This window comes from Neofelis nebulosa, chromosome 1, assembly GCF_028018385.1.
Source record: "Neofelis nebulosa isolate mNeoNeb1 chromosome 1, mNeoNeb1.pri, whole genome shotgun sequence".
Lineage (NCBI taxonomy): Eukaryota > Metazoa > Chordata > Mammalia > Carnivora > Felidae > Neofelis > Neofelis nebulosa.
In genome coordinates, this window is record NC_080782.1 from 233,921,130 (window position 1) to 233,949,026 (window position 27,897).

Below are 27,897 nucleotides of genomic sequence, written 5' to 3' on the forward strand. Positions count from 1 at the left end.
TAATTTTTTGTTAACTTATTTATTTTTCAGAGAGAGACAGAGACAGAGCATGAGCAGGGGAGGGGCAGAGAGAGAGGGAGACACAGAATCCGAAGCAGGCTCCAGGCTCTGAGCTGTCAGCACAGAGCCCGCCCGACACGGGGCTTGAACCCATGAACTGGGGAGATCACGACCTGAGCCCAAGTCTGCTGCTCAACCAACTGAGCCACCCAGGCGCCCCAACTGCAAATTTTCATCCACGCATAACTTTCAACTTAAGTGACTATGGGCAAAATTGTCAGATCTTTGCATTAGGTAGGAAACAAGAGTGGGGAAGGATGTGAGCTGACACCTTTCTCCTCACTGGGGTTCCTGGCACAAACCTTTGCACTTTGTGATTGTCAATTTAATTGTCCTTCTATCCCCACAAGACAAAACAGTGTCTCTCACCCCAGAGTTTTCCCAGAATGTGGAGGGATTTTTATCCTCATATTCTTGGCAACCACCTTGGTAGTTTGACACATAGTAGGGGCTTAGTGAAAGTGAATGCCTCCAGGCTAGGACACAGCTATTAGCCACCTGGCTGCAAAGAAAAGACAGGAAGTGCACATTGGAGACTGCTGGCAACATATTTAGAAGGCAATCTACAACAATCCCTTCTCTGCAAAGGGGTTATTCAAAAGTCAGACCTCTGTTGGCGGTGATATCTACAAAAAGGGAAATTATCAAAGGACACAGAAAAAGCATCAAAGTAAGCATCCCAAGTGCATATGCGAGGTATTGCTTAAAAATCAAGATCCCAAGTAGAATTTTCTGAGAGGATTCCTACCCGTTTTACATTCCTAATGCATTTTACACTTTCAAATTTTACATCAATGAATGGCGGTGGGAACACATAGAAGGTATAGAGTTCTGTCGATGTTATTAAAAGGAATGCGTCTAAATTGGGATTTAGTAGTGGCATCTAAATGAAGAAAATAACACCCAATAACAGATTACTGTCTGAAAATGGCAGAGTTAATTAGCATAGCATAATTTAAGAAAAATATACTTTTTTAAACAGAGCGGGGAGTCTATAGAATTTCGAAAGTGAATTTGTATTAATATCTTACATTTGTCTCATCTTAGGCAAGCTGTGAAATTGTGGCCTACGCACCGAATCAAGGGCTGGAAGAAATCTTTGCACTTTCTACCTGGGGGGCTTTGGGATCAAGCAGATTCTTCTCTGAGCCCCAGTTTACCTGTAAAATGGAGTATAGCAGTACCTACCTCACTGGGATGTAAAGATTAGTAACTCCAACAATAATTTATAAGTTATAAAGCCGTGTAAACCTAAGGTACTGCTGTTTTGTCTCACTGCTATTCTGAGCGTCCTTCTTTTTTGGTCTTGCATTTCTGCTTCAGAATGGATTTTTGGTACAAGTCCATTTTATCGCGAGCAGTATAGCACTATTCCTGCCCTTGAATTCGGGTTGCTTGAGGTAACCCCTTTCAGTGATTAAGTTGATTCTTTTTTCCTTGGCCTCTTTCCCTTCACAAACACGGACTGTGCACTGAAAATGAGCTGGAGGGTGACATTAAGGGGCCCTGGATACCATGGGAGCTTAGGGAGCTTGTCCTGGAACTGGAAATGCCTAAGCTGGGTTCTCAGCTCAATGGGAGACAGGAGACGGGAGAGGGAGAGCTGTCACAAGGGGGAGAAGGGGCCCAGGAGGCAGGGGACAGCGTGGGATTGTCACACAGTAAAGGGTGAAGGGAGAGCTAAGAGATACCAGAGCACAAGGCCCTGCAGGCCTTTTACAGTTTTCCGTCATGAATTTATTGTTCTTCTTAGCTTGCACACCTGTCTTCTTTTATAAAACTGGATGCCCCTTGAAAGCAAGGGCTTCGGGAGTGCCTGGGTGGCTCAGTCAGTTAAACATCTGACAGTTTGTGAGTTCAAGCCTGGCATCAGGATCAGTGCTGGGAGCCTGGAACCTGCTTGGGATTCTGTGTCTCCCTCTCGCTCTGCCCCTCCCCCGCTTTTGCTCTGTCTCTGTCTCTCAAAAATAAACATTTTTTAAAAATTTAAAAAAAGAAAAAGAGAGAAGGCAAGGGCTGTGCTTGGGCTTCCCCCCCCACCCCGCCCCCGAAACATGAGAAGAATTCACTGGAGTTGAGTTAAAGCAACAGGGTGAAGAGATCAGATCAGAAGTTTACATAAATCCTGAAGAAGAGGGAAGATTATCCATATCACCTACCAGAATAAGTTCATCATTCAGAAATTAAGACATCCAGGTTACTAATATGCCTTTTACAGAGTTTCAAATTGATCTAAAACAATAGACAGTAGTTATATTGAATGGGTTAAATGTTACACGGTTGTTTCCAATTCAAATTATTATAATGAATTTCTTTCTGTGCACGCACGAGCACACACACACACACACACACAGAGGAACCTGCTGTTAAAGCAGCGGAGAGACGGGTGGGTGGCAGAGGGAGGGGACAGCAAGTATAGAACACCCAGCTTTGGGCTGTGAGGGAGACGGAAGTCTCCAGCTGGAGGAGAGGGAGTGTGTCAGGTGGACAGTTAATGTTCCAACGAGAGATGAGTAACCAAGTTCACGGGCCGTGGGTAAGAAGCAGGGAGAGAGATGGCACTTGCCGCTGTGGAGAGAGTGCATGGGGCTCAGACCTGGAGAAGATGTCTATGCCCCTCCTCGGACTGAGTGTGCCCACCTACAGCTGGGCATCTTTCGAGAACATGGATTCTGAGTAAGTCAGTCGGGCGGGGCCTGAGGTTCTGCTTTTCTAACAAGACCCCCGGATGATTCATAAAGTTTGAGATGGGCAGAGCTAGAGCCGAGTCTTAAACCCAACAGACTCTGCATCACCAAGAGCTTGTTACAAATGCAGACCAGGGTGCCGGGGTGGCTCAGTTGGTTAAGCTTCCTTCCGACTCTTGGTTTCAGCTCAGGTCATGATCTCATGGGTCTGTGAGACAGAGCCCCGAGTTGGGCTCCATGCTCATAGTTTGGAGCCTGCTTGGGATTCTCGCCCTCTCCCCTTGCCCCTCGCTCCCCCACCCCCCACAATCATCAGCGTGTCCAGTGCACATGAGCTTCTCTCTCTCTCTCTCTCAAGATAAATATATAAACTTAAAAAAAAAGAAATTAAAACACATAGACCTCCTGAATGAGTCCACAGCTTGACAAGACCTCCAAGAGATTCCCAGGCACATTCAAGTTTGAGAAGCTCTGCTCCAGGAAACGTGACAGCGGTCACAGCGGTGTCTCCTGAACAAGAAAGACGATGGGAAATAGTTGATGGGAGAATTCAAAGAGCAAGCCAACAAAGGATGTGTAAAAGATTTGACAGGGGGCTGCTTCCAAAAGCCCAGGAGAGGTCACAGATGCTCTCTAGTGTTACCCAAGTACTTTGGATATGGATACACTGAGTGAAGTTCCTCCCCCGGGTTGATATATTTGGGCAAAAGTCTTTCCGTTATGTAGTATGCAATGCTTTTAGTCAAGGGTCTTCATGTTAAAAAAAGAAAGAAAGAAAGAGACTAAAGTGGCTGAGTAGCTCAGTGGGTTAAATGTTTGACCCTTGATTTCAGCTCAGGTCATGATCTCATGGTTCATGAGTTTGAGCCCCGAGTTGGGCTCTGCACTGACAGCCTACTTGGGATTCTCTCTCTCCCTCTCTCTCTCTCTCTCTACCCCTCCTTCACTTGTGCTCTCTTTCTCTCTCAAAATAAATAAGTAAACTTTAAAAAAAAAGAATATTGCTTTTGCTCCTTTGTTTTAGCTTATTGATTAACTCATAAAACATTTTCTCAATGCCTGTGATGGAGTCTATATGATTCAGGTTCTCAAAATAAAAAAACCAATAGAAGGTGTGTGTGTGTGTGTGTGTGCGCGCGCGCGTGTGGATAGAGAAAGAGATTTATTTTAAGGAATTGGCTCACAGAGCTGTGCAGCCTAACAAGTCCAAAATCTGCAAAGGAAGCTGGCAGGTGGGTGGCCCAGGGCAGAGCCCATGTTGCCATTCAAGTTTGAAGGCCACCTGTGCAGACCCCTCTCTTGCTCAAGGGAGGTCAGTCTTTTGTTCCACTCAGGACTTCCACTGATGGGAGAGCCCCACTGACATTGTAGAGGGCATTCTGCTTTACTTAAAGTCCACCGATTTCAATGTTAGTCTCATCAAAAATACTTAACTAGAAATATCCAGAATAATGTTCAGACCAAATATCTGGACACCATGGCCCAGCCAAATTGACACATAAAATTAGCCCTCACTGACCTAGATCTTTCTGAAGTCTACTTAATTCATATCTGTCACTCAGAGGGGGTGTTGTTAAGCAGTCGAGAATGATTGCTATCACTTTATTGGAAGATCCAGAAAAGAAAATTCTATAATGTTCTCGATTTTATTAAGACAGTCCAACCTAATGGAGCAGATTCTAAACTCTGCTTCTAATGTGCCACTCAGCAAACTTACTGACATTTTATTCACATAGAGCCAGAGCAGCAAGTTCAGACTATTGATTCTATCAAAACCTTGTCAATCCAGTATGGACGTCACCTCCCTCCTGGGCCAGCTCTGCTGTCCCTGATTCTTGTGTTTTCCTCTCCTCTGAACTCTTAAGAGGTTAAGTGGGCCAGGCCAGTCATTGGGTAATTACTAATGCTCCACACTGTCAGTCCTTTCAAGTGTATTCAAGTAGTGAATATCAAGTATGAACACTCCTTTTAAATCTGTTATACCAGCATTTACCCATCCAAATGAATGTTCTCTTCTTCAAAGTCATAATTCATTCTAATGACACTGCCATTGCTTAAAGCATTTTTGAAATTCTTTAGAAACTCCCTTCAGAACTAGATGCAATATTCTTTTGAATTTCTTAAATAGGGGCATAACTTGGCTCTTTGAAGATAGATTGGGATTTGAAACAGTAAAAAGACATTCACATTTGAGCTGATAATTAAGGTAGGCAATCAAGTTGGGCAATATTATCCTTTAGCCAAAAATCAACTATAACCATGAGGTAATGAGAAAAAAAAACCTCCCTCCTTCTGTAGATAATGTCTGGATTTGCATTCTTGGAATAAATTAATAGCCTCCAAGGTGACTCTTGTTCTGAGAGCTTCAACAAATCAATCACTTGGATAAATCAGTCCTCACATATTTATTTTAAAACTAGATTCTACAGTTTTATGTCATTAGTTTCACTCCGGAAACTGGATTCTAAGTGTTTTAGACATTCCCTTTTTTTTTGAACGTCTCTCATAGCACTCGTTTTGTTATTCTTCTTAGTTTGCACACCTGTCTTTTTAAAAAAATTTTTTTGGTTTTTTTTAATTATATTTTTGAGAGAGAGAGAGAGAGTGAGGGAGGGAGGGGCAGAGAGAGGGAGACACAGAATCCGAAACAGGCTGCAGGCTCTGAGCTGTCAGCACAGAGCCTGATGAGGGGCTCTAACCCATGAACTGTGAGAACATGACCTGAGCCGAAGTCAGACGTTTAATCCACTGAGCCACCCAAGCGCCCCACACACCTGTCTTCTTTTATAAGACTGGACGCTCCTTGAAAGCAAGGGCTGAACTTTATATACCAGCACCCACCTCAGTGCACCGCAGAGTAGGCACTTGATTATATGTGTTGCATGCATGAACTGAATGAATGGATGACTGAATGAATGAATTGCTTAGATCGTTGTTGTCCTATAGACTAGGATCGATCTTAAACTGTTAAAATATCTGAATAAGGCTGCACTTATACCCAGAGTGAAGCCTCTTTTGCCCAGAAAGATCTGTTCCAATACACTTTTCACCAATTTAAAGGCTGCCCGGCATTACTTCGTTGCAACACTTGCTAATAAATACATTAGCACAGTGTATATCTCCTTAGAAGCAGTTCATGAAACTTTGCTGAGTGAATAAGGACTGAGTGAATGCATCCAATAAAAACTGCTTTTAATTCAATGAAAATACTGTTTTTAATTATAAAAGAAACCTTCCAGATTTCTAGTCCATTCCTGGAGTGATTACTGATGGTTTTTCTCAATTCAGCTACTTAAAAAAAAAAAATCTTTGTCAATTTTTGTGAATTAGAGTTTCTATTTCCTTCGGGAAACATTTAATATTTGATATCTGCCTAAGGTTTGTTTGCATTGACATTTTACTGTGAACACTCTTCATCTTGTACTGAGTTGAATAACAAATGTTTAGCCTCTTCTGTTATTAAGGAACATTTTTTTCTTTTCTGGAAGATCGGTTATCAAATTGTTTCTATTCTCCAAATACTTCATAGACCTGTTCCTCAAAAAGCTCTTCTTGAGAAAGTAGCTGTGAAAACCACAGTTCTTACTGTAATTTGGTAAGTTACAAGGCAAATCTACCACCTGCAAAGCATGATGGAAATATCACACACACACACACACACACACACACACACACGGTCACAAATTTAATCAATTCCATGTTGAATGCTAAGAAAAGTTTTAATTGCACAGAGTACCCAACATATCAAATATAAGAGAAGGGACAATCAGGAGCGCTATCAAAATGTATAATACAGGAAGTTATTTAAAAAGAATAGAAAAATTATACTAAGGACCCATAAATCTTCCTCTTTATAAGCATATGTAGTGATTCCTTCAATGCAGGTTTTATATGTAAATAGGAATTTTTTTCTTTTTGAAGAACTCCATTGTAGCTATGAGATGAAAAGTGTACTGATGTAACAATGTATTATGGTAATGTTATAGCTTCCTTCTTTTTTGCTTTTAGTGTTAGGATTGCTAAAAGCTTATTTAAAACACCAAACTGACATAACCCGCTTTCACCAGAGGACACTGCCAACTACGTTATCCTTCCCCCGTCACTATTTGGTTGCGCGTTATCCAGCCTCTTTCTACACAGGTCATTTTGATGAGAGAGAGAGGCCAAGGGAGCTCAAGTTTCAGGCAGCGGGTGGCAGGTTACCGTCCTCTCGACCTGGCCAATCCTCCAGTGACCCCTCCCCAGAATGTTTCTCCTAAGGATGGGAAACATACTTGTCTTCCAGTGAAAGGTGTCCTAGGCTTTTTGTCCAGCCACATTTGCAAGAAAATAGCACTGCTAACCATCCACTCGCTGGGGCTGGGTTCAGAAGAGGAGGAGATCCCGAGCAGAGGACCGCTGATTTATGCAGTATCCACAGTCAACGCCCCAGACAGACTGGCCCGTCAAAGGCTGCCTGGGGAGCTCCCAGGATGCTGGGGTTCTAAGCAAAGCATTCAGGGTGCTCCCTCTGCCTCTTTGGAGAAGTGTTCAAAGGAGAAGATACCCCTCCGGGCCACTGGGCCAAAGCCCGCCCTTCCTGGAGTCAGCTGCATCGGGCGGCCACCAGGGAAACGGAAGACAGGAGCCTCCTGCGGGAGCACAGGTAGGGACAAGCAGGGGGAAGTGCCCGCCGCCCACCACCTCTTGCCTCCCCCCAGCCTTCTGTCTCGGCACAGGCCTGGCAGGTAGCAGGGACCACAAAGTGTTCAATCCAATCAGATAAATTGATTGGGTGTCTCTTCCGATTCCAGAACACTTGGAAATGGCAATTCTGCCAAAAGAACCTCCGTCAGAGATGATCTGGGTGACAGACTGCAGTTGAAAACGTCATCTATTGAACCTGAGAAAAGTAACAAGGCACTTTATTATCGTCACTGGAAAAACAAAGCCAAAAACCCAACAGTGCCTTAAAACTCATACAACATACAATGTAACCATTTCAGTAATTAGTAGAGAACCTTGACTTCCTCAGAAGAACTCAAAAACCCAAGCAGCTTTTTATGGTTGTTTGTGTACCAGTAGGATATGGATCATTCGCTTTTCCAAGGGCCAGAGAAGATGTGCAGAGTTTTCCCACTTGTGACAAAAGGCCCCCAGTTGGCGAATAGATGCCCAGGACAAAGGTCAGTTTTTGCAAAGGCGAGAAGGGGACGGCACTAGGTTGATTCACCAGGGCAGAGCCAGTAGAGGCCAGGCTGGCCTGCCTGCAGGGGGTTGCAAACAGCTGATGCATCTCTGGCTGTGCGACCTGCCTGCCTGCGGTGCATAATGATGGCTCAGGCCTGAGGCGGGGCTCCAAGAGTCCCTCCCCACTGCTCTGTCCTGGAAGTGGCCCCAGCTTGACTCCTAGTCAACTTGCAAGGAGGCACTGGCCAACTTCACAAGCCCCTTGGTGTCCCCTGGATGGCAATGGTCATCCCAGGCAGCCGCACTCACGGGCGCCAAGGCCAGTGGGTGGGGCTGGAGAGATGTCACAGGAGGGACCAGGCACCTGGGACTGCAGCCACCACCGGGCAAGTTAATCCTTCCCCCCCAAGAATCCGTGTATGATCCCCCACAGGGCTGCAAGGGAGCGAAGCACAAAGTGATTTTGTAAGGAACACCCAGATAGAGAAAGCTAAAGCAATGTGGAGGGAGGGAGGGAGTTAGGGGGAGAAAGAGAGGGAAAGGGAGAAAGGTGGGGGAGGAGAAAGGGAGGAGGAAGAGGGAGAGAGAGATCAGGGCAGGGGGAAGCAAGGAAAGAGGAAGGAGGAGGAGAAGAGTGAGAGAGAGAAAGAGAGAGAGAGAGCTCTCGCGTGCGCATGGGAGGGGAGGGGCTATCACCAAGACAAGAAATCCTCAGGAGTAAGCATTTTTGCTATAAACATCGGAAGAAAGCAACCCTCATTAAATATAATTGAGACTCTTGTTTTTTTATATCTGAGTATTTTTTAAACTGCAGGTTCATAGAGATTGGTGTTTTTTCGTGTGTTTGTGTTCGGGCTCTTTCTTCTTGCAATTAGCAGCAAGAGTCCTGGTTCAAGGAAGTTGCCTTCGGGCCCAGACTCACGTGGGACCGGAGAATGGGCTCAGCAGAAGACAAACCCAGATGAGACTGGACGGATGTCCTCTGCCTGAGCCACAACCAGACTGAAAAGTCGCACCAGCTCCTGAGGGGGAAGCACTGGATACTAGGATCTAGATTAAAATCTGGTAGGTGAAGCCTTCTCCAAAGCTATTCTTTCGTGGTCTTACAAACCCTTTCAAAAGTTTTTAAAGATACATATCGCCCATGGTTAGTCTTCCCCCAGCTGCTCCTGGTTAACATTCTGTTAACTCCTGTTAACATTCTGTTGCCTTGAATATGCACATCAGGAAAGCATCACTCTTTCATAACATTTAAATGTTGTTAATATTTAAATGAGCAGTAAGATGGACTTACATGAACAATGTATTTAAAAATTGTATTCTGGGCATGCTGCACACTATAACTGCTACGTCAGAAAACGTTAAGGAGCCTAAAAAGAAGAGCCACCGCATTTTTTTCTTGGTAGTAAACATTTCTCACTTCTTACTTTCTGAAGTCCGTGATGTTATATTTCCCTTTTATCAAGAGGCCTTTTTCTTTCTTCCTTTTTTTAAATGTGTATTTATCTTTTGAGAGAGAGAGAGACAGAGACAATGCACAAGGGAGAAGGGGCAGAGAGGGAGATACAGAATTCAAAGCAGGCTCCAGGCTCCGAGCTGTCAGCACAGAGCCCAACGGGGGGCTCGGACCCATGAACCAGGAGATCATGACCTGAGCCGAAGTCTGACTATTAACCGACTGAGCCGCCCAAGTGCCCTGAAGCCTTTTTTTTTTCCAATTAATTGTCCACTCCCATGATATTATTCTACCCTCTTATTTAACTACCTTCCTCAGGTACTTACGAATTTGTAACATACCTCTGGAAGTTACACTGAATTTTCGGTCAGAGAAACTGCTCCTTCGGATTAAAGGTTCACTCATTTTTTCCAGAAATAATTTAATTGTCTCCTTCTTTTCTGGACTTGTGCTTGACAAATTCAGAACTTTTCCTTCTACCTTTACAGTAGAATTGCTGAGCCCAAACCAATAGAAGAAATCAAATAATGCATCAGCTTTGAATTCATACGCAAAGCTCAAATGTTCTCCATTAACCACCTTGTTTCCTGGAGGGAAAAAATTTTGTACTGCCTCTTGAAAATCAAACTGAAAGAGAGAGAGAAGCATTTAATTAATGTCATGGCTATAATGTTATATTACAGAACCGTATATTACTATAGAATTCTATTATTGAACTAACGACTGCCCAAATATCCAAAATATCACCTATCTTCTTTCTTTTTCATTCTGACATATTTTTCAACGGTTGACTTCTGTTTTTTAAAACAGACCTTCGCACTTATACCTTATCCATCTGAAGCCCTTGAACCGCTTGGTCACATTGACCTTTATTGTTACCCCGTTTCTAATCGGTTGCTCGAAACCAAGCTCATTTTATTGGTAGTGATAATGAAACCACAGAAAACGTATGTCTCAGCTCTAAGGACTCAGCCTCTCGTGAAATGCCACCGACCCCTCTCTATGCGGTTAGCAGCCCTGGAATCCGACTGACGCAAGCTTACCTGAAGCCGGTAGCTCTCCCCGATCACTGAGGAAATGACCATGTCCATTCCATGCTCTATCTGTCTTCTTATCTTGGGGTGCCTTGTGTTCACGAGAAACGCGTACGTTCTTTCTAGGAATTAGGAGGCACGATTCAGATTGAGGTGCGCACGTGCGACATCAACATACTTCTCAGCATTTGATAAAGCAGTGACTCCCACCTTATTTGGAGACTTTGTTCATTTATAGCCTCCTCTGCAGCTCCCTCAGACCCTCACTGTAAGGCCTAACCAGATTTCTAGAAATGTTATTCCTGAGAACCTTGGGGATGCAAAGGAAGCTCTGGGCAGCTGTAAAAGCCAGTTAGAAAAATCAGCTCCAAGACTACTCTGTCACTCTTGTCTCAAAAAAATAAAAAATACAGGGGCGCCTGGGTGGCGCAGTCGGTTAAGCGTCCGACTTCAGCCAGGTCACGATCTCGCAGTCCGTGAGTTCGAGCCCCGCGTCAGGCTCTGGGCTGATGGCTCGGAGCCTGGAGCCTGTTTCCGATTCTGTGTCTCCCTCTCTCTCTGCCCCTCCCCCGTTCATGCTCTGTCTCTCTCTGTCCCAAAAATAAATAAAAAACGTTGAAAAAAAAATTTAAAAAAAAATAAAATAAAATAAAAAATACAAAAAATAAGTCCCCTTCCCCGATTATCACAGATGAGAACTGACTCCCACTGTGTGCGTCCGGCATGGGGAGCTAACGTCACTAGGAGGAAAATCCCTCCCACTGTTTAAATAATACGATGTCTCTGCCCCCGGCAGTTGTATCCTTGGTGGTGTAGTGCTGGTTTGTTTTGGGGTTCTTTCTTTCTTTCTTTCTTTCTTTCTTTCTTTCTTTCTTTCTTTCTTTCTTTCTTAATTTCTTTCTTTCTTTTTTTAATTCCTTATGTCCACTTCTGCCCAATCCTACACAATCTAAGCAAAGAGAAAGTTGTTTCCTCATTAGGAAATTTGAAATATTATGAACCAACGATCTCGTAACTTTTCCAGTCCCCAGAATCAAGCTCCTTGGCCTTAACAGTCAAGTGTTGTTTTCTAGACAGACACGTTACATGGATTCCCACTCTCTGTTAAAGGCCACGGACCAGCCATTATGTGAGTTTGAGAACTGAGTATTTTGCATTGGCTTTGAGAGTCAAACCTACGGTCCCTCAATAATTAGTCTTACATCCCTCAGGAATATCATTTGAGCTAACTTTTGCACTAACTTTGTTCATCTTATTTTTTTTTTTTTACCCCTGTTTCCTTTCTCCCAAATTGCCATCCTGGGGGGCACTTTAAATATAAATGACCTTATATCCTCTTTGAGACAAGAGATAAAGAAAGCAAGCAAGCTATTTGAGACCTTGAACTAACTTTCACACAAACCAAACTAAGATCTTTAGGTTCCTTAGACGCTAAGGGCTACCGCACTCCACTGTCATGCTGGCTGGGCAGGTTGCGCACTGCACCACTCTAGAGGGTGCCATTCACATTCATAGACATTGTCTATTTGTACAGTTATTATGACAAACTTCTGGAAAGGATTAGTAAATGATGTTGAGTTACTGGTGGCTTTTTCTAGTTTGCACAAAAGTGCAGCTTAGCACCAAGGTTAGACGTGTTACCTTACTTATAACTTTCATAATTTAAACTTGACCATCTCAAGCTTCTGTATCACAGAAGCCCTTTTTTTCATGGCTTTCCTTACAATCGCACAGCACTGGGTTTCTGTACCTCCTTCCAGGACAGTTGTCACACAACCGTATACCTTTTACAGGCCACCCGCAAATCCACAAACACTTCCTGCACCACTCCCTGCTGTTTTCATTAAAATGTAAAAATGGAGAGGTCTCTTATTCTTTCTTAAGATTCCTCCGGAGAGATCGACGCAGGAGGTGTACTTGATACGCCTGTGAATTACATTCCCGGAGAACTCTCCAGCTTTCTGGTCATCATCAAGCCAAATAACATCAGGGGCTCAGATGCTCTAACAAGTGCTACTTGCTACCTCGTGTTCCGTTCCCGGCCCCTCCTGCCGAGAGAGCATTGTGGCTGAATTGTCAAGCCAGCGGAGAATCTGAATGATTCTGAAGGAAATGAACAGAGCAGCAGCTCCACGAATCTGAATGAGAATGAATGTTTGAGAGAGTCTATTTGGAATTTGCAGATCACTTCTTACTACTTTGGGCGCATTTTAAGAATGCTATTGAGAAGTAGGATTAAGAAATTCTGCCTCTATCACCGAGCATTATGCCCATGGCTTTCCCCACATAACACTGTGCAGGAAGCAGGGAAGATGGAGATATTTTCCTATCGGAACGGGAAGTCAATGGAGTTGTTATCAGTAAATCTGATTTCTTGGAAGAAACGGTAAAGAGATATCCCTCCAGTCGAGATTTGAAGGCCACAGCATGAAACATAAAAGCCTCTACAACAGCTCTTTCTTTACCTTAGTTTTCTTATCTGTTAAGTGGGTATAAGCACCTCATAGGTAGGATGACTATACATCCTAGTCCCCCTGGGTTAGACCTTGGTCCCAGCATAATTATTAACAGGACCTACTTTCATGCTCGAAAACGTTCCCGTTTGCATGAAAGTCGTATGGGGCTGTTGCGTCCATCAAGGACATGAGCCTATGCCTCACACACGTGAGTGTCTGGAATGTGGCAGACAGTATTATATATCATCAGCAGCGTTCCAGTCATTTTTGCAACCCTCGTAGACTCAGAACCTGATAGCACTTCCTGCCTAGACAGGAAGTACAAGACAAAAGCCCAGAGACAGATGGCTTCTGCCCTAGGATCATATAGAGGTTCTGCAGGCTGGTGCTGTGCTTCAGATGGTCTAACGCACCAGGGTCCTTGCCCCCCAGCGTTGTCACAAGCTGACATCTACTCTGCCTTCTCCGTGAACAACTTGTACCTCATTAGCATGCCACAGTCCACAGCCCCAGGAAGCAGCATCAAACCCAAAATATTTATATACCTACCTTTTGAGGTGTCTTTTTTGGTCTGTACATTAACAAAGAACAGCATTGGCTTGCTCAATATAGTTTCCCTGTAGTCTTTATAATCGCAGTAGTTGGTCAGTTCCACATACCTACGAAAAAAGCAGAGATAATTGCGAACGTAATATACCCTTCCATCTAGGTCAGGAAGGGGATGTTCTGGACGGGCGCCTGCCACATCCACGGAACTTGTGAGGGAAATAGCCTAACGTGTGCCCTCTGGAGGCAGTCATCTTTTGTACGATATAAATAAATCCCCTCCCTAGTCAGCTGAGACATCAGGACACAACCTGAAGGTGGCCCTGGTCTTTGGCATGACCTGGCACCAATCCTGGGCTCTCAGAGGCAGCCTTTGCTATGTGATGGCCAGCACCATCTATCTTTTGGGCCCTTAAGAGTTCACTGGAAGCTAGAAGTGCTCTGTCTCTCCGGACTGAGAATGAATTACACCCAATTAGTGGGATAAGCTAGGGTGGGTCTGAAATTTCCCTCTTCTCCTCCTCCTGTCTTGCCTTCTCTGATCCCTAGATCCCAGCCCCCCTATAGATTATGCAATCGACCAAGAGTCATATGAACTAATTCATGTGTCCCCGATCCTGAGCTTTGTGCAATGAAGAAAAAAAAAAAAATACCACTAATGTTGGACTTTTGCCCATGACCCTATTCAGACTAGCCTCTTTGATTTTCATTCATTACCCCAGCCTGGGAAGTTCTTCTTCACACGTTGACTCTGTCATCCAGGATGTCAGCTTTCTCCCCCTATACTACAGATTTTCCAGGTAGTTTCTATGTTTCTACCTGTATTGTTGATCGAAAGACAGATTGAAGTGCAAAGTGGCTTCCCTCAAGACGATGGCTAATTTTCTATCCATACCTCAGCTCAGACGCCACATGGGCACAGGCAGGCTGAATGGCACCCAACAGGCTGGAGGATGTGTCTGCCACCATCCCTCTTCAACACAGAACTGGTTCCCCATTGACTGGCCCAGCTGTGTGCATGTGCATGGAATGAATGGCCGCCCTGGCTGACAGCACAGGCCGATTGTGCTATGCTGTGATGTGCTTGCTTCCTACATCTAGTTGCTGGCAGAGACAGCTCGAGTGTTCTGGCTTGTTGTCCGTCCAGTGCCTGATGTGAAAATCACAGCCTTGGAGAGAGCCCCACTGCAGGGAGCTGTGACCACCCAGCCCTATTAGCCTCCCGCCCCACCCCACTTCCCATAACCCGCTTGGGGGGGGGGGGGCAGCGCACGAGACCCAGACCTGGGCGTGGGTTGGGAACACGTGGGAGAATATCTACCCCCAAGGCAGAAAAACACAGCTTTGGCTTGTCTGTCTCCCAGCTTGGTTTCTTAGAAATCTGTATCATTCTCTCTTTTCTGGGGATTGTCAGACCTGATTTCGAGAGCTTTTAAAACCTGACCCCTGATGGAGTCTCTAAAATGCTTCCTGCCTTGTATTTCATCAGGCTTTTAATGTAGTCTCTGCTTCCCACTCCAGGGACACTGGGTGGTCAGGGGGCTTGTCCAGGGGTGGGGAAGGGGCAACAGGGCTGGTGTATTCCGGGGAAGGGAAGCGGGGACAGGTGTTGACATTCAGGGGTGGGGTGGGGAGGGCAGGAGTAGGGGAGAAGGGGTGGGGGGCCAGGGGGAATAACAAAGGAACAGACTGCGGAAGATAATGCAGCCCAGGGATTTTGTATGGTCCTTCTGTCATCCGTCTCCTGCCCTTTTCCTCACCTGAGCAGCACAGTGCCCAGTGAGAATGGGGAAAGGGGAGGCGGGGGACTGAGGGGGAGTGGCCCTTGTGTCCCATAATCAGCAAGGAGAGAACGTTCCTATTCCTTTTTTGTCCCAATTGGCCAACTGCCAAAAGGCACTGAAGAAAGGAAGCAGAAGAGAAGGGAGAAAGGGAACCGGAATTTGCCGAGTTCATTTGCTCTCATTCATTCATTCAACAGCATTCACTGGGCGCCGACTGGGTGCTGGGCACCAGGCAGGCATCACACGTGCCTTATCACACCTGAGGGGCTCAGGGCCTGCGAGGTGGGGCTGGGATGGAGGGTGGCAGTACGCGGGTGCCCTCCCAGCCCCTCTGCCATCATCTCTTAACTGTCCAGGACCCGGGACGACCAGACAAGAGTGGCCTGGGAGAGGCTGTGTAAGGTCTGTAGTCGTAAGGGGCGTGGGGAGAGGCGCAGAGGAAGAAGAGAGGAAGAAAACTCTTATCTGTCGTCATGGAAAGGAAAGGACAAGTCCAATTGGAGTAAACATCAACAAGGCAGATGCGTGAAGCTGGGGCAGAGTCGGATGTCACTTGTGACCCATCCAAGGCAGATTTTCATATTCTCCTGCCTTGTTTGCCATGGAGCTAATTTACAGTCACTTAAGCATTTCATATTTTTCTCAAGGTGACTCCTCTGCTCTCTCAATATCCGTGGTCTGAGTGTCGTTCTCTAGGGCGTGAGCACAGCATTTGTGTACAACGCGTCTGGAAAATCTGCCGTCCCGATTACTATTCTGATGTTGCACGTTAACAGTGCAACACTCGCCTCTGCGCGAGACCCATCAACATCCAGTCGAAGGGACCCTCGATTTTATTCCGATGAATCCGCAGCGTATAGGAAAAAGATGAAAATCTCAACTTAGAAATGATCACTGGTTGGGAACATAATCAGTTTTCCCCCCAATTCTCTGGAAGGTTTTTTTGGAATGCGAGGGGGCTCAAAGAGCTGTTGTCTGTCATGATCAGAGAAGGGGGACCGGGCAGGGAGTGGTGGGGGCTTCCGGATAGTCGCACACTCACTGAGTTTAATGCATAACCTATACATGTGTCACCCTTTCTGGAGTCTGAATTTCATAAGATGCCCTGAATAATAAAACTATGCTCAACATAATTTAATTTTCCTTTGATGATTTAGAGGCACTTTTAGGATCTTAACAGGGCTGTAAACATCACCACAGAGCATGTCAGTTATCACTATGCCACAGATGTGTGAAAATGCTGCTATTTATATGAGAGCTCTGTAACAGAATTTACAGACAAGAGATTGTAGCAAGATCCCTGCTTAATGAACTCTCTATTTAAACCAGGTCACAAATAAGAAATACCTCCTTAATTCATCATTCCCAGCCTCCCAGGTACGGTACAATTGTTAAACACCTTGAAATTCCAGAGAAATTAATAAATGTGAGCACTCCTTTGGAATCCACTGTTAGAAAATTTGGATATGTAAGCCACTAAAATACAAAAAGATTGAGGACCTGGCTGTGAAGTCTCACAGGTATTTAAGTATCTGGCATTCAATCACTGGCTTTATTTTAAGATGAGCCTTACCAGACTACATTAGGGAATAGTGATTTCATCTTTAATCGTGCATATTTCTGAATTACTGATGCAAACGTTGCTTCTTGTGTACTGGATGCTTGTTGTATTTGCTGAAATTATTAAGGATGAAAAGCAAATGGTTTAAGATAGCTCTCTTTAAACTCTTTATTTCTTCCTGGCTTTTACCCTGGCCCCAAAATGCTTCTAGGCTGAAACTTTCTATGCCTGGCTTCAATCCAAAGATTGAAAGGCAGACCAATGTGACGGCCTTTCGAATGCACAGTGATTCGAAATGAGAAGATCGAAGTCATGCCCTAATTGACAGGCAGTGTGAACTCAGCTGCAGAGCCACATCTCACTGTGACCTTGGGTGAGTTACTTAACCCATCTGAACCTGTGCCCTCATCTATAAAAGGGATATAACAGTATTTCTTTCTGGGCGAGGATTCAATGCAGTGCAAGTAACATAGGTGTATGCACTTGGGCCCATAATAGATGCTCAACAAACACTGTCAGTATCTTTAACCTGAGCCAACTCTGCTGGCCAAAGGGTGAAGTTCTATAAACTTGTGCCACACAATCAAGGCTGTGTTCATCTGAGTGACCGGGAAAAAGGACAACGCAAGCATCTGAGAAACAAGTGAGCAAGAGTTTCTCCTTCTTTGCTCCAATTTCTTTCCTCGGTTTTTCAGTCTGGAAGCTAAAGCTAAAGCTTAATGAAGGCAATGCCAGAAAGATGAGACCAAGAAAGAACACTGTATTTTTGCTCCTAGCAAATCAGGAGTGGCCGAAAGATCACTCCCCTCTGAGCTGCCTACCTTTCTCTGGGGATTCCTTCAGGCATTACATCATTTCTAGCACAATCTGAAAAGCTGCCCCAAATTTCCCTTGGCTCCAGCAATTGAGTGCTCAAAGGCGAATAAGAACTCAACCCTATGGCTTTTCCATCTGAGGAGGGGTGGGGGGGTGTGCGTGTGTGTCCCTGCATGTGCTCATTTAAAAAAATATGGAGAGTGGAGCGCAGAAAAAGAGGAACACATATGGAAAACAGGCCTTGTGTAGAAGTCCCAGAAGTTGCTTATAGCTTTCATAATCCTTTGCTACGACACTAAGCTCAAGCGTTCTGCCCTTGGGAGCAAGCAGGATGGCCCTGCCGTGTTTCCAGTGTTAACTTGACAGCTTTATGTGAGGCCTCAGCCTAAGCTGTCAGACAGCTTCTTCTCTTTCACTTCCTCCCCTCCTTCTGCCCCAACTCTAGGGAAATTAAGCAATGGTTTCAGATTTATCACTCCGCTGTCTGCTGATTCGAATCAAGGATGCACATGTTCATCTACTCATTCATTCATTCATTCCTGATGCTCAGTTCACGCGAAGCGCTGTCATGGCACAGAGAAGGATGCATTCGTACATCCATTAATTCGTGCAACAAATATGTACTGAGCACATGCACTGCGCAGCGGGGGCACAAAGAAGCAAAAGGAAATAGTCTGGCTCGCAAGAAGCATCTAGTCTGCTAAGAAGGCATAAGAAAATGCACCACTTCGATATCAAACGATAGACAGGTAAAGCCGTGTTGCTTAACGCATGGCCGCTGGACCATCAGCACCGGCATCACCTACGAGCTCGTAAAACTGCAGAGTCCTGGGCTCCTCCCCAGTTTTGTTCAACCTAAACAACTGTGTTTTAATAAGACCCCAGGAGGCCTGCAGGTTTATTACAGTTTGAGAAGCACCGGACCGAAGACATGGTCCCTGCCATCGAGAGGCTCACAAACGAATGTGATGACTCAAACACGCAAATGCCAGAGAAATGCATAGCTCTCTGCCTTCGTGTGTCCAACCTCCACTGGCTTACGCTCTAGGTATTTAAATAAGAAAGAGCAAAGCAGGAGGGGTCTGGAGTTAGAACCGTGGACTGAGCTGAGACAGACAAGAGGGACCAGACGCGCCACCACTGGGTGGGCCAGAGCGGCAGGGAGGTGTCCCCAGCAGGAATCGCGGGTTAGCCAAGCCTTGGGGACTGTGGGGTGGCTGTGCTCAGGCCTGCAGGTGGGCATCTGGCAAGGACCAGGTGAGCTGAGAGCAGGAAGCAGCCCGGAGTGTGGCCGGAAGCCCACAGCAAGGCTCCTGAGGAAAGAAGGCAGCAATGGCACGAAGCTTTTGAATCATCAGATCTGGGGTTGATTTCTGTCTCGGCGACCTCAGCAAGGTTATTTTAGCTTCGATGAGATTAATTTCCTCACCTGTAAACCCTGGCTAACCAAAAGGACCCCCATGAGGCGGCTAACAGATTAAATATTGCGTGTGAGGCACTTGGCTTACGGGGCTGCGAGCATTTGTCAAGTGGTCAATATGTCACCATATCCGATGTCACCATATCCGAGACTCAGACACGGGGACCAAAGCTGAGGACCCACACTGACTGACGGGGGCCGCAATGCTGCAATCGCGTCTACGCCTCCGCCTCCCGTTGGGGTTCCTCCAGGGAGGTGGGCCCGGGGCCAGCAGACAGAGCCCAACGCTTCCCACGGCAGGTGGAGGTGAGACTTGCCCCTGAAAATCTACCTAGGCTCCAGCCCTGACTCCACCCTCACCTCGCCCACCTGTCTCCCCGCTGCCCCCTGCACCCTCTGCCCCCAGGTCGCTGACCTCGAGGTGGGTGTGACTGTCACCATCTAACAGCTCGTCCCCGGGAGCAGCTTGCATCTCTGCTTTTAGTGGCTTCCTCAAAGCCGCTAGATTTACCTTCTCTTCTAGGCTGATTATCTACAGTGCGTCCTGTCTGATAGAAGTCCAGTTACTTCCTTGTGGATTCGGGAGACCTCTGGGAAAGCTGCTGCCGTCTACAGCAAGCCAGAATTCTTCTGGCTTCCAGGCAGCTGGCTGAGAGCGGAGGCTGACAGACAATGCTACACAGAAGCCCAAGTGCCACGACTCACCAGCACCTTACTTAGGCAGGTTATTTAATCTCTGCGTCCTAATTTCCTCATCTGTAAAAAAAGGGAAATACCAACAGAGCAGACTTTGAAGTCTCTTGCGAGGTAACGGCTGTAAAATACTTTGTACCATTCCTGGTACTCAAGTAAACATTAGCAGCCGCCGTAATTATTGTCATACTTATTTTTATTACCCGAATAGCCTCTTTGATGCTAGGGAACCTCCGAAAAGGAGGCTGGAGCTCCTATTTGCACGCCACTACATCTCACTAAGGGGCTGCATCTAATTACAGGAAAAACGTGTGTGCATGTGTGCGTGTGCGTGCACACGTGCGTGTGTGCGAGTGTGCGTGAAAGTTAATGGTTACTTTCACCTGGAATCCTGAGCAGGTTGTGTGTATAATACGGCTGGAAATTCTGAGCTTGAAAGAAAAAAATAACAGGAAAGAGCTTGCCATGAATCTCCCAAAATTAGGACAAATTTTTAAAGAAGGCTCTCAGGACTTCTGCAGCCCTGGTGGCCATCCCTCAACCTCCCCTCCACCCCGAGTTCCCTTCGGCTTATTTAGTAGGCATAGATTTGGAAAAACGTTCAAGTATCAAAAAACACACCCCAGTAAGTTGGGCCACCAAATCATCCTCTTGTCTGAATGAGTGACTCATATGAATGTCAGGGTCAGTAGCCCTAAGCGTTTTCGTAAAAGACACAGCACACGTTTCCGAGGCCTCAACAAGGAAATCCTGCTTACGCGGTAAGCCGACCCACACCAAAAATAGTTGTTGAATGACAAAAATAACTGAATTCATTGATAGAGCAAGGATTCTTAACTTGGATCCAAGTAGCTCATAAATTACCCGGATGGTCAGCAACGTTAGTGTATATATACACATCTGGGGAGATGGTCTACACAAATTCTCGAAAACCCAATAGTCTGAAATGATTCATAACCGTTGCTTGGCTTTTTCGTTCCCTGGCCATTTTGGGGGCTCCTCTTGGTTGGGGGCCATCCTGCATCTGAGGGAGGAATATGGTGGCCGCAGGAAAGATGAAAAAGTTGTTGGATTCCATCAACTCTAGGTCTTAACTGGTCATGAAAAGGAGGAAGTATGTGCTGGGGTACAAGCCTACTGTGAAGATGGCTGACAAAGCAAAGTCAGACTGGTCATCCTCGCCAGCAACTCGAGGAAGTCTGACGTAGAGCACTGTACCACGCTGGCCAAGGCCGCTGTCCAACACGACAGTGGCAATAATGTTGACTTGGGTATGCCATGCAGATAATAAATAATGCATGCTAGCTATCATTGATCCAGATGAGTCTATGATCTTTAGAATTGTGCTGTAATGGGCTGTTTAAAAGTAAATCATGCTGTTTGTCTTTAGTAAAATGGGCCAAAGCTTATGGAAGGAAGGAAGGAAGGAAGGAAGGAAGGAAGGAAGGAAGGAAGGAAGGAAGGAAGGGAGGGAAGGGAGGGAGGAAGGGAGGAAGGAAGGAAGGGAGGAAGGAAGGAAGGAAGGGAGGGAGGAAGGAAGGAAGGGAGGAAGGAAGGAAGAGAAGGGAGAGATGGATGGAGGAAATGAATCACTGCTTTGGAGTGATAAATATTCTGAGAGAGGAAGCTCTATGCGATCCCCAAAACCAAAGACAACTGGGTGAATTTGGCAGATCTGAGGAGACAACTTCCGATGTCTCCATTCGGACTATCGGCCCACTTTGTAGTCCATGAAGACAAAACTTCTCACTGCTACCCACAACTCAGTCTTCCCTCCCTTTCTAGAAGGATCTGGATCTCCATCCAGATCAGGTTCATCCTTCAGGACCGCACACCCGCCTATAAAAGCCTATCTCCCCTGCCATAGATATGTCCCCTGAGAGGAAGACAGATTGTTCATTCTATCACCCAGATTATTCTCAGATGCTCCTTACTATTTCCCAGGGTTCAAAGGCCCTCACTCAAATGCTTTGACAATGAGAACCCTGTAGTTGCATCCTGACGGCACTCTGGTCTGTGTCACCTGGCCATTGTTTACTTTGGACTCTATACTCCAGGGGAGCACTGCCCTTTAAGAGTCTTTTGTGTGGGAGGTGCTCAAAGCAAGAGTGCACACTTTGACATCGTTTTAAATTTTGCCGCACTGTTTGCTAAGACTGAGGAAGCTGGCTATGTCAAAATGCTAACCTCTAGCTTCAATTAATTCTGCACATTTTAATTTTTCATACTCTATTCTCAGATACAATGGTTACCTTTTTAAAATAATCTTTGTAAATATAATTTCTAACTCAGTTCCTCCATAGTCCCCTGCGTATGGGTGGGAATTCTCCATTCATCAGAAAGAGAGGTTTGGTTTTTTTTTGGTTTTTTTTTTTTTGTTTTTTTGGTGCAAAAAGAAAGGGTGAAATTCTTGCTGCAGAATGGCTTTTCAAGCATTCAAAGCCCCCACTTTCTTTGTGTGGAAAAGCAACATTTTTCCCAGCAGCTTTGAAGCCAGTATTTTAAACATCTCATTTTGTTTGCTTGCCCTTCTTGGCTCGATCCCACTTACAAGGTACCATGGTGCTCCTGTCTTTCCCAATAGCAAACGCTTTGAATCTTAATAGGTGGCCAGCTTACTCATCTCTGATTCAAACTCTAGACTGCACTGCCTGCTTCCCGACACTCAGTTCCACACCCCAAATATAAGACACCCCCCCACACACACACAAGCACAGGGTGACCTCTGGAAGGCATGAAGCCATGTAGAATCAAGCATGATGCTCCCTCCTCCTTTACCCCATGATGATCAAAGCCCGCTTCGGACAGACTGCAGCCTTCTGGCTGCAAGTTTGCTAAGAAGCGCTTCAGACACTTTCGCCACCACAGTGAGGCATCCCGGGCCCCCTCCACCAAGTTAGGTTTGGGCCCAGCTCTGCCCCGGGATCCTGGAAACTCTAGGCACTGCATCGATTTTCCCAGAACCTACCTGCGCACACCACAGCCCACTGGGCCCTCGTTTGCACTTCACAGGGCTTTGTTCCTTTCTCGGCCGCGCTTCTGTATTTTTTGAAAACCGAGGCAGGCCAAAGATGGGAAACTCTGAACTTCTGCACCTTCTCCACTGGGTCTCCTCACCGGCTAAAGCCGGTAAATACACAGAATGGAGCATCCTCTCCCCTCCCCACAGATGCAAAGCCGGGGCCTGAGTCTGTCCCCCGCAAACAGCCCTGAAGGGCGTGCCTCCATTTGAGCTCATATGACCCAGTTAAGGAGCCAGAAAGAGAAAAATCACCCTCCAGTTATGCGCTCTCCACCCAGCCCTACGCCACGCGCCTGCCCTGATGCCCTCGTGGGCGGCTTCAAGTGGCAGCTGAAAAATGTCATCACTAGGGGCGGAAAAGGCGGGGTGGGGCGGGGGGGGGGGGAGGAAGGTGCACCTCCAGGTGACAGTTAGTAGTGAGGCGATCGCACAAGCGGCACGAAAGAGGGGGAGTCCTGGTGGGGACGCGGTTGGCGGCAAGCCGGGCCGGCCGGGGCTCCCGGCACCGCAGCGGGGTGGAGGCCTCTGCGGGGACCCGGCGGGGCCACCCACCTCTTGATGTAGCTGCTGAGGCGGTAGGGCTGCCCGTCGAGGCGCACGCGGCCGTCGCCGAAGACGTTGAAGCCCCCGCGCGCCGCCCCCGCCGCCGCCGCCGCCGCCGCGGGCCCCCCGGGGCCGGGCACCACGAGCTGGTCGCCGCGCAGCTGGAAGGCGCCGGGCTGCAGGCGCAGCAGCTGTGCCAGCGGCAGCAGGGCCAGCTCGCAGTCGCACGTCCACAGGCTGCGCAGCTCCCCCGACGAGATGGAGGTCAGGCTCGGCCTGGCCGGCGCGCACGCCACCCCCGCCATGCCGCTGCCCGGCGGTGCCTCCCGCGCCCGGCTCCGGCGTCGGGTGCCGGCCGGCGAGCGGCGCTCTGCGGGCCCGGCGCGGAGAAAGCGGGCCCCGCGCCGCGCCGCCCTTTTATCCGCCCCGGGCGCGGCCGCCCGCCCCTCCCGGGCCCCGGGCACGACCCCGGACGCTCCGGGCCGAGCGCGCGTCGTGTTGGAACTTGGCACACGCTCCCGGCCGCGCCTGCTCGCCGCCGGGGGTTACTCATCCCCCTCGGGTCCGCCGCTCCACACCCGCGGCCGGGCCCGCCCCCGCCTGGCCGACACGGCCGGGGGCGGGGTGGTGGCGACAGTCGGCCCGCGGTGCGGGTCGGGCCTCGGGCCTCGGGGGAGAGGGGAGCATCCATCCGCCCGCGGGACCCCGCGCCCCTGCGGACGGGTGGGAGGGAGGCGTGGCGCTCTCTCCTGGCTCTCCCCGGCTCTCCCCGCCTGGGGTCCGGGGATCCGCCCGCCCTCCGCCCTCCGCTCCCAGGTCGGGCCCCGAGTTGGAGTCAGTTACCAATCACTGTCTCCCAGCCTGTTTGCTGCCCTTTTCCCCAGCACATCATACCCGGCATCTCCGCTCCTCTCCCTGATTCCTCCCCCTGGGCCCCCACCACGTGGAAACTCCGCTGATCATCATGTGATGATCACTTTTCCACAAAGCCTTCTTGAGTCCGCCTTGGAGTTAGTTCATCGCTTTGCTTCGGCTTGCTTCTCCTGCACGCGGCCCACAGGCCTCTCGGCGCGCGGGGTAGTGGGGATGGACAGGACCTAGCAGTCCTGCCTCCTCCCCAGCGTCCGTCCGTCCGTAGTAGGCTAAGCTCTCTGAGTCCCGGAATCTATTTATATGTTGAGTCAGTCTATAGATAGTGGAGTGCCAGCTATGTGCTCATTCTGTAGCCATAATGAATGTGCTTGACCTGAAGTATGAAAGGACTATCTCATTCACTTTAATTAAACAACTGTTTCCGAAATACCCACTAGGAGCCCGACAATAGGTCAATTCTGAGCAGAAGAGGATGTGTTAGCACCAGCCCTGCCCTTGCCTAGCTGTCCGTGTGGTTACAGAGCGTAGGCAAGCATTTCAACAGCTGCATTGCACTGAATAAAACGCACGGCTGAGGGTAAACCTGGAGTTATGGGGGGGGGGGGGGACAATTCAGCCCCGTTTTGAGGAGCTGGGGAGGCTTCCTGAAGTAGGTAATTTAGAACACTAAACTGGATCTTTTTAAAAGCTGACTAGAACTTAGAGAATATTTTTAGTTTGTCTTTGTGTGCAACCCAGCATGGACCCCTGCATAGGTTTAAATCAAGTCGAATGAAGGGCCTTTCGCTCACATCTCATTGCAATCCCAGAATATAAATGAACGCCATTCACTCCTTTCTCCAGACATGGGTCCTTTTGCCCCAGGATCAATCCCCATTGCTGAGTCTCTCTGAACAAATCTAATTCACCCGATACATTGGCCACTACTGAATCAAGCTTTTGTGGGGAGGAAGGGGGAATCCACCTGTGAAACAAGCAGTCAGGGGGATTCTTTCACAAAGTGAAGCCTGAGGAACATTGCACAGAGAATAGGTGTGGAGTGGGCTGGTTGTAGGCAATACCCAGAGGCTGGGCTTGTGTTCACAGGGAGGGATGTGGCACCAGGTATATACCCATCGCACCCTACTGGGACATTCATTCTTGCCCCAAAAGAGATCACGATGAGTGCTGTAATAGATGTATTGACTCAGTACTCTGAGATCAGGGTCAAAGGGGTGGTTGGTTCTACCTGGGAGGCCCCAGGAAGAGTTCTCAGAAGAGGTGATGAGTGGGCTGGACTTTGAATACAAGATAGGAGCTCCCAGGTGCAGAAGCACCGTGGATGAGAAGTTGGGAGAGAAGATGCTGGAATAACTCATGCAAAGAGAGAAAGTATGGTCTATTGGGGGAAGAATGGGAATTCTGTATGGCTAAAACAGACAAGGTCTGTTTAGGGTGAGAGGGGTGAGTTTTATAAGAGATGAGGCCAGAAAGAGAAGTTGGAGCCAAATTATGATAAGCTCTCTGAATCGTCTGAGAATTTAGATTCTTGAGGCACTGGGATGCCTTTGAATGTTTTGAAGGAAGGGAGTGATATAATTATGTCTGAGCTTTGGTTATGGTCATGTAGAAGATGTTTTAAAACTAGGAGATTGAAGGCAAAGAGACTAGAAAGGAGACCGATGTAACAATCCAGGTAAGATATAATGAGATTCTTCTGCTAGTTCACACAGCAGCTGTGGGAATGGAGATGACAGGATGAATTTGGGGCATTTTTGAACCAGGATTCAGCAGGATTTTATGAGCAAATAAATGGAAGCGGGAAGAGAAAGACAAAGGAGTAGAGAGAGACATTTCGACTCTCACTGGGGTACCTACACAGATGGTGTAGATTTTGAGCCACTTAAGGAACAGCCAAGTGGAAAAGTGCAGGAGGTGGCTAATTAGGTGGGTCTGGAGTTTTGGAGAAAAGACAGGATTAATCATTGAAATTTGAAAGTGGCTAGCTCAAAGACAGTGGTAAAAACCAAAGAAATGGATGGGAGCATCTAGCTGATCAGCAGTCGGGTGGGAATTTGAGCCTAAGCCTGTAGTTTGCTTCCATCATGTTTATTGAGCACTGCTATATTCTAGGACCACTGGTTCGCTGAAGATTAAGAGGTGAATAGACCATGAAAAGGAGTAAAGGAAAACCGCATTCAAAACGGGGTCAGAAAGACTGGAAGGGTGGGGGTGTTGTCACACAGGCACCCCTCATCCCACTCATTACCTTACATTCCCTATCAGGAACATGCTTACTTTCCATACCCTGGCCGGAGGAAGGAAGATTTTCTCCTCGCCCAGCAACAAACCCAGCCAATGAGAAGCTTCCAAACTCAGCCAATGAGAAACTGCCACAACTCAACCAATGAGAAGCCACCACAACCCCAAACTCTTACGCTCCTCCAATGAACTTTCATTCAAAACCACCCCACCCAACTTCCTCCTTTCCTCTATAGACACAAGTCTCTCTCCTTTGCTGTCTGTGCTTGCCCGCGGTTTGCCACCGTTTGCATTTCCCTACTTGCAATTCCTCTGCTATTCCAGAATAAACTTATTTGCTGCTTGATAACCTTGGAGGCTTAATTGTTAAGATTTACAAGAGGCTGGTCCTGTCCTCAAGTAACAGGGAAGAAGGCAGGGATCAGCACAGCCAGTCTTCTGGCATCGCGTCCAGACTTATTGATGAATTCTAGCTATATTTTGCTTATAGCAGGCCTCTGATCTCCTCAGCAACGGCAACAGCAACAGCTACAAATGTTGCTTTCCCAGTTAGGAAGATCAACAGGGGCAGGTCCACTGCAGAAGCCCACCCAGCCCCGCTAGACTGAGCTCAACATTGTTGATCACCCTTAAACCTACACTATGGGGCGCCTGGGTGGCTCAGTCGGTTGAGCATCCGACTTCAGCTCAGGTCACGATTTCGCGGTCCGTGAGTTCGAGCCCCACGTCGGGCTGTGGGCTGATGGCTCAGAGCCTGGAGCCTGCTTCTGATTCTGTGTCTCCCTCTCTGTCTGCCCCTCCCCCGTTCATGCTGTGTCTCTCTCTGTCTCAAAAATAAATAAACGTTAAAAAAAAATTGAAAACAAAAAACAAAAAAACCTACACTATGGATGATTTGACTTCGTTGAGGGATACAGTGTAGCATAAAAGATTTATGTCAAGTTATATGCAATTGGTTAAGATGGGTATAGCAATCTCTCCCACCAAAATCTGTTTCCTTTGCAGTAAAATATCAACATTTGTTGTCTGAATAGGATTAAAGGAAATTTTTCTTTGCTTCTCCATAGTTCTCTGATTTACAATTTTTCTACATTTTCCAAATGGGTGTATACTGTTTTGCGCAGAAAAATGGTGCTAAGCACAATAAAAAACATGCTAAAAAGATGCTTTCTTAGTGTGTTATCTAGAGGTTTCATTTGATGCATTTTCAGTAGCACACCTGCATTTTTTTATGGATAATTTATGCACTACCAAAATGCCAGAGAACGGTATGAAAAAGTGAACTGAAAAAAAAACAAAAACAAAAACAATTGCGTTTGTTGTAATGCCAGCCACTGCTAATCAGGGGAGAGCTAGAGAGATCTTCTCCTGGTTAGTTATCCTTTTCATTGCCAAAGAACCAACCAAGCAAACATAATCACCTAAAGAGAAGATATTTCCGGTCTGTTTTATACTGTTGGCTTGTTTACACCGTTGTGTTCATACTGTGGAATTGTTATTCTGCTTTTCTCACTTAACATCGTATGTATTACAAGT

At 47.1% G+C, this 27,897-nt stretch overlaps 1 protein-coding gene and 1 long non-coding RNA gene across 2 annotated transcripts; both read right to left on the minus strand.

Moving 5' to 3' along the window:
• Positions 1-6,447: 6,447 nt before the first annotated feature.
• Positions 6,448-23,675, minus strand: MEDAG (mesenteric estrogen dependent adipogenesis). The gene is made up of 5 exons (XM_058688322.1): positions 23,257-23,675; positions 13,412-13,521; positions 10,416-10,528; positions 9,714-9,999; positions 6,448-7,629 (listed from the first exon to the last, which is right to left on the minus strand). The coding sequence occupies exons 1-5, from the start codon at positions 23,550-23,552 to the stop codon at positions 7,505-7,507; spliced, it is 930 nt and encodes a 309-aa protein (XP_058544305.1). The 5' UTR covers positions 23,553-23,675; the 3' UTR covers positions 6,448-7,504.
• Positions 13,528-23,081, minus strand: LOC131487525 (uncharacterized). The gene is made up of 3 exons (XR_009249803.1): positions 22,651-23,081; positions 19,501-19,745; positions 13,528-18,882 (listed from the first exon to the last, which is right to left on the minus strand). It is a non-coding gene; the product is annotated as an uncharacterized LOC131487525 (long non-coding RNA).
• Positions 23,676-27,897: the final 4,222 nt, after the last annotated feature.

What these genes read in the sequence shown, in the direction of transcription:
- MEDAG (XM_058688322.1), bottom strand. Translation starts at nt 23,552, where the DNA reads ATGGCGGGGGTGGCGTGCGCGCCGGCCAGGCCGAGCCTGACCTCCATC. An exon ending in CAAAAAAGACACCTCAAAAG is followed by an intron (nt 10,529 to 13,411) that starts GTAGGTATATAA and finishes CCTAATTCCTAG; the next exon opens with AAAGAACGTACGCGTTTCTC. An exon ending in GGGAGAGCTACCGGCTTCAG is followed by an intron (nt 10,000 to 10,415) that starts GTAAGCTTGCGT and finishes TCTCTCTTTCAG; the next exon opens with TTTGATTTTCAAGAGGCAGT.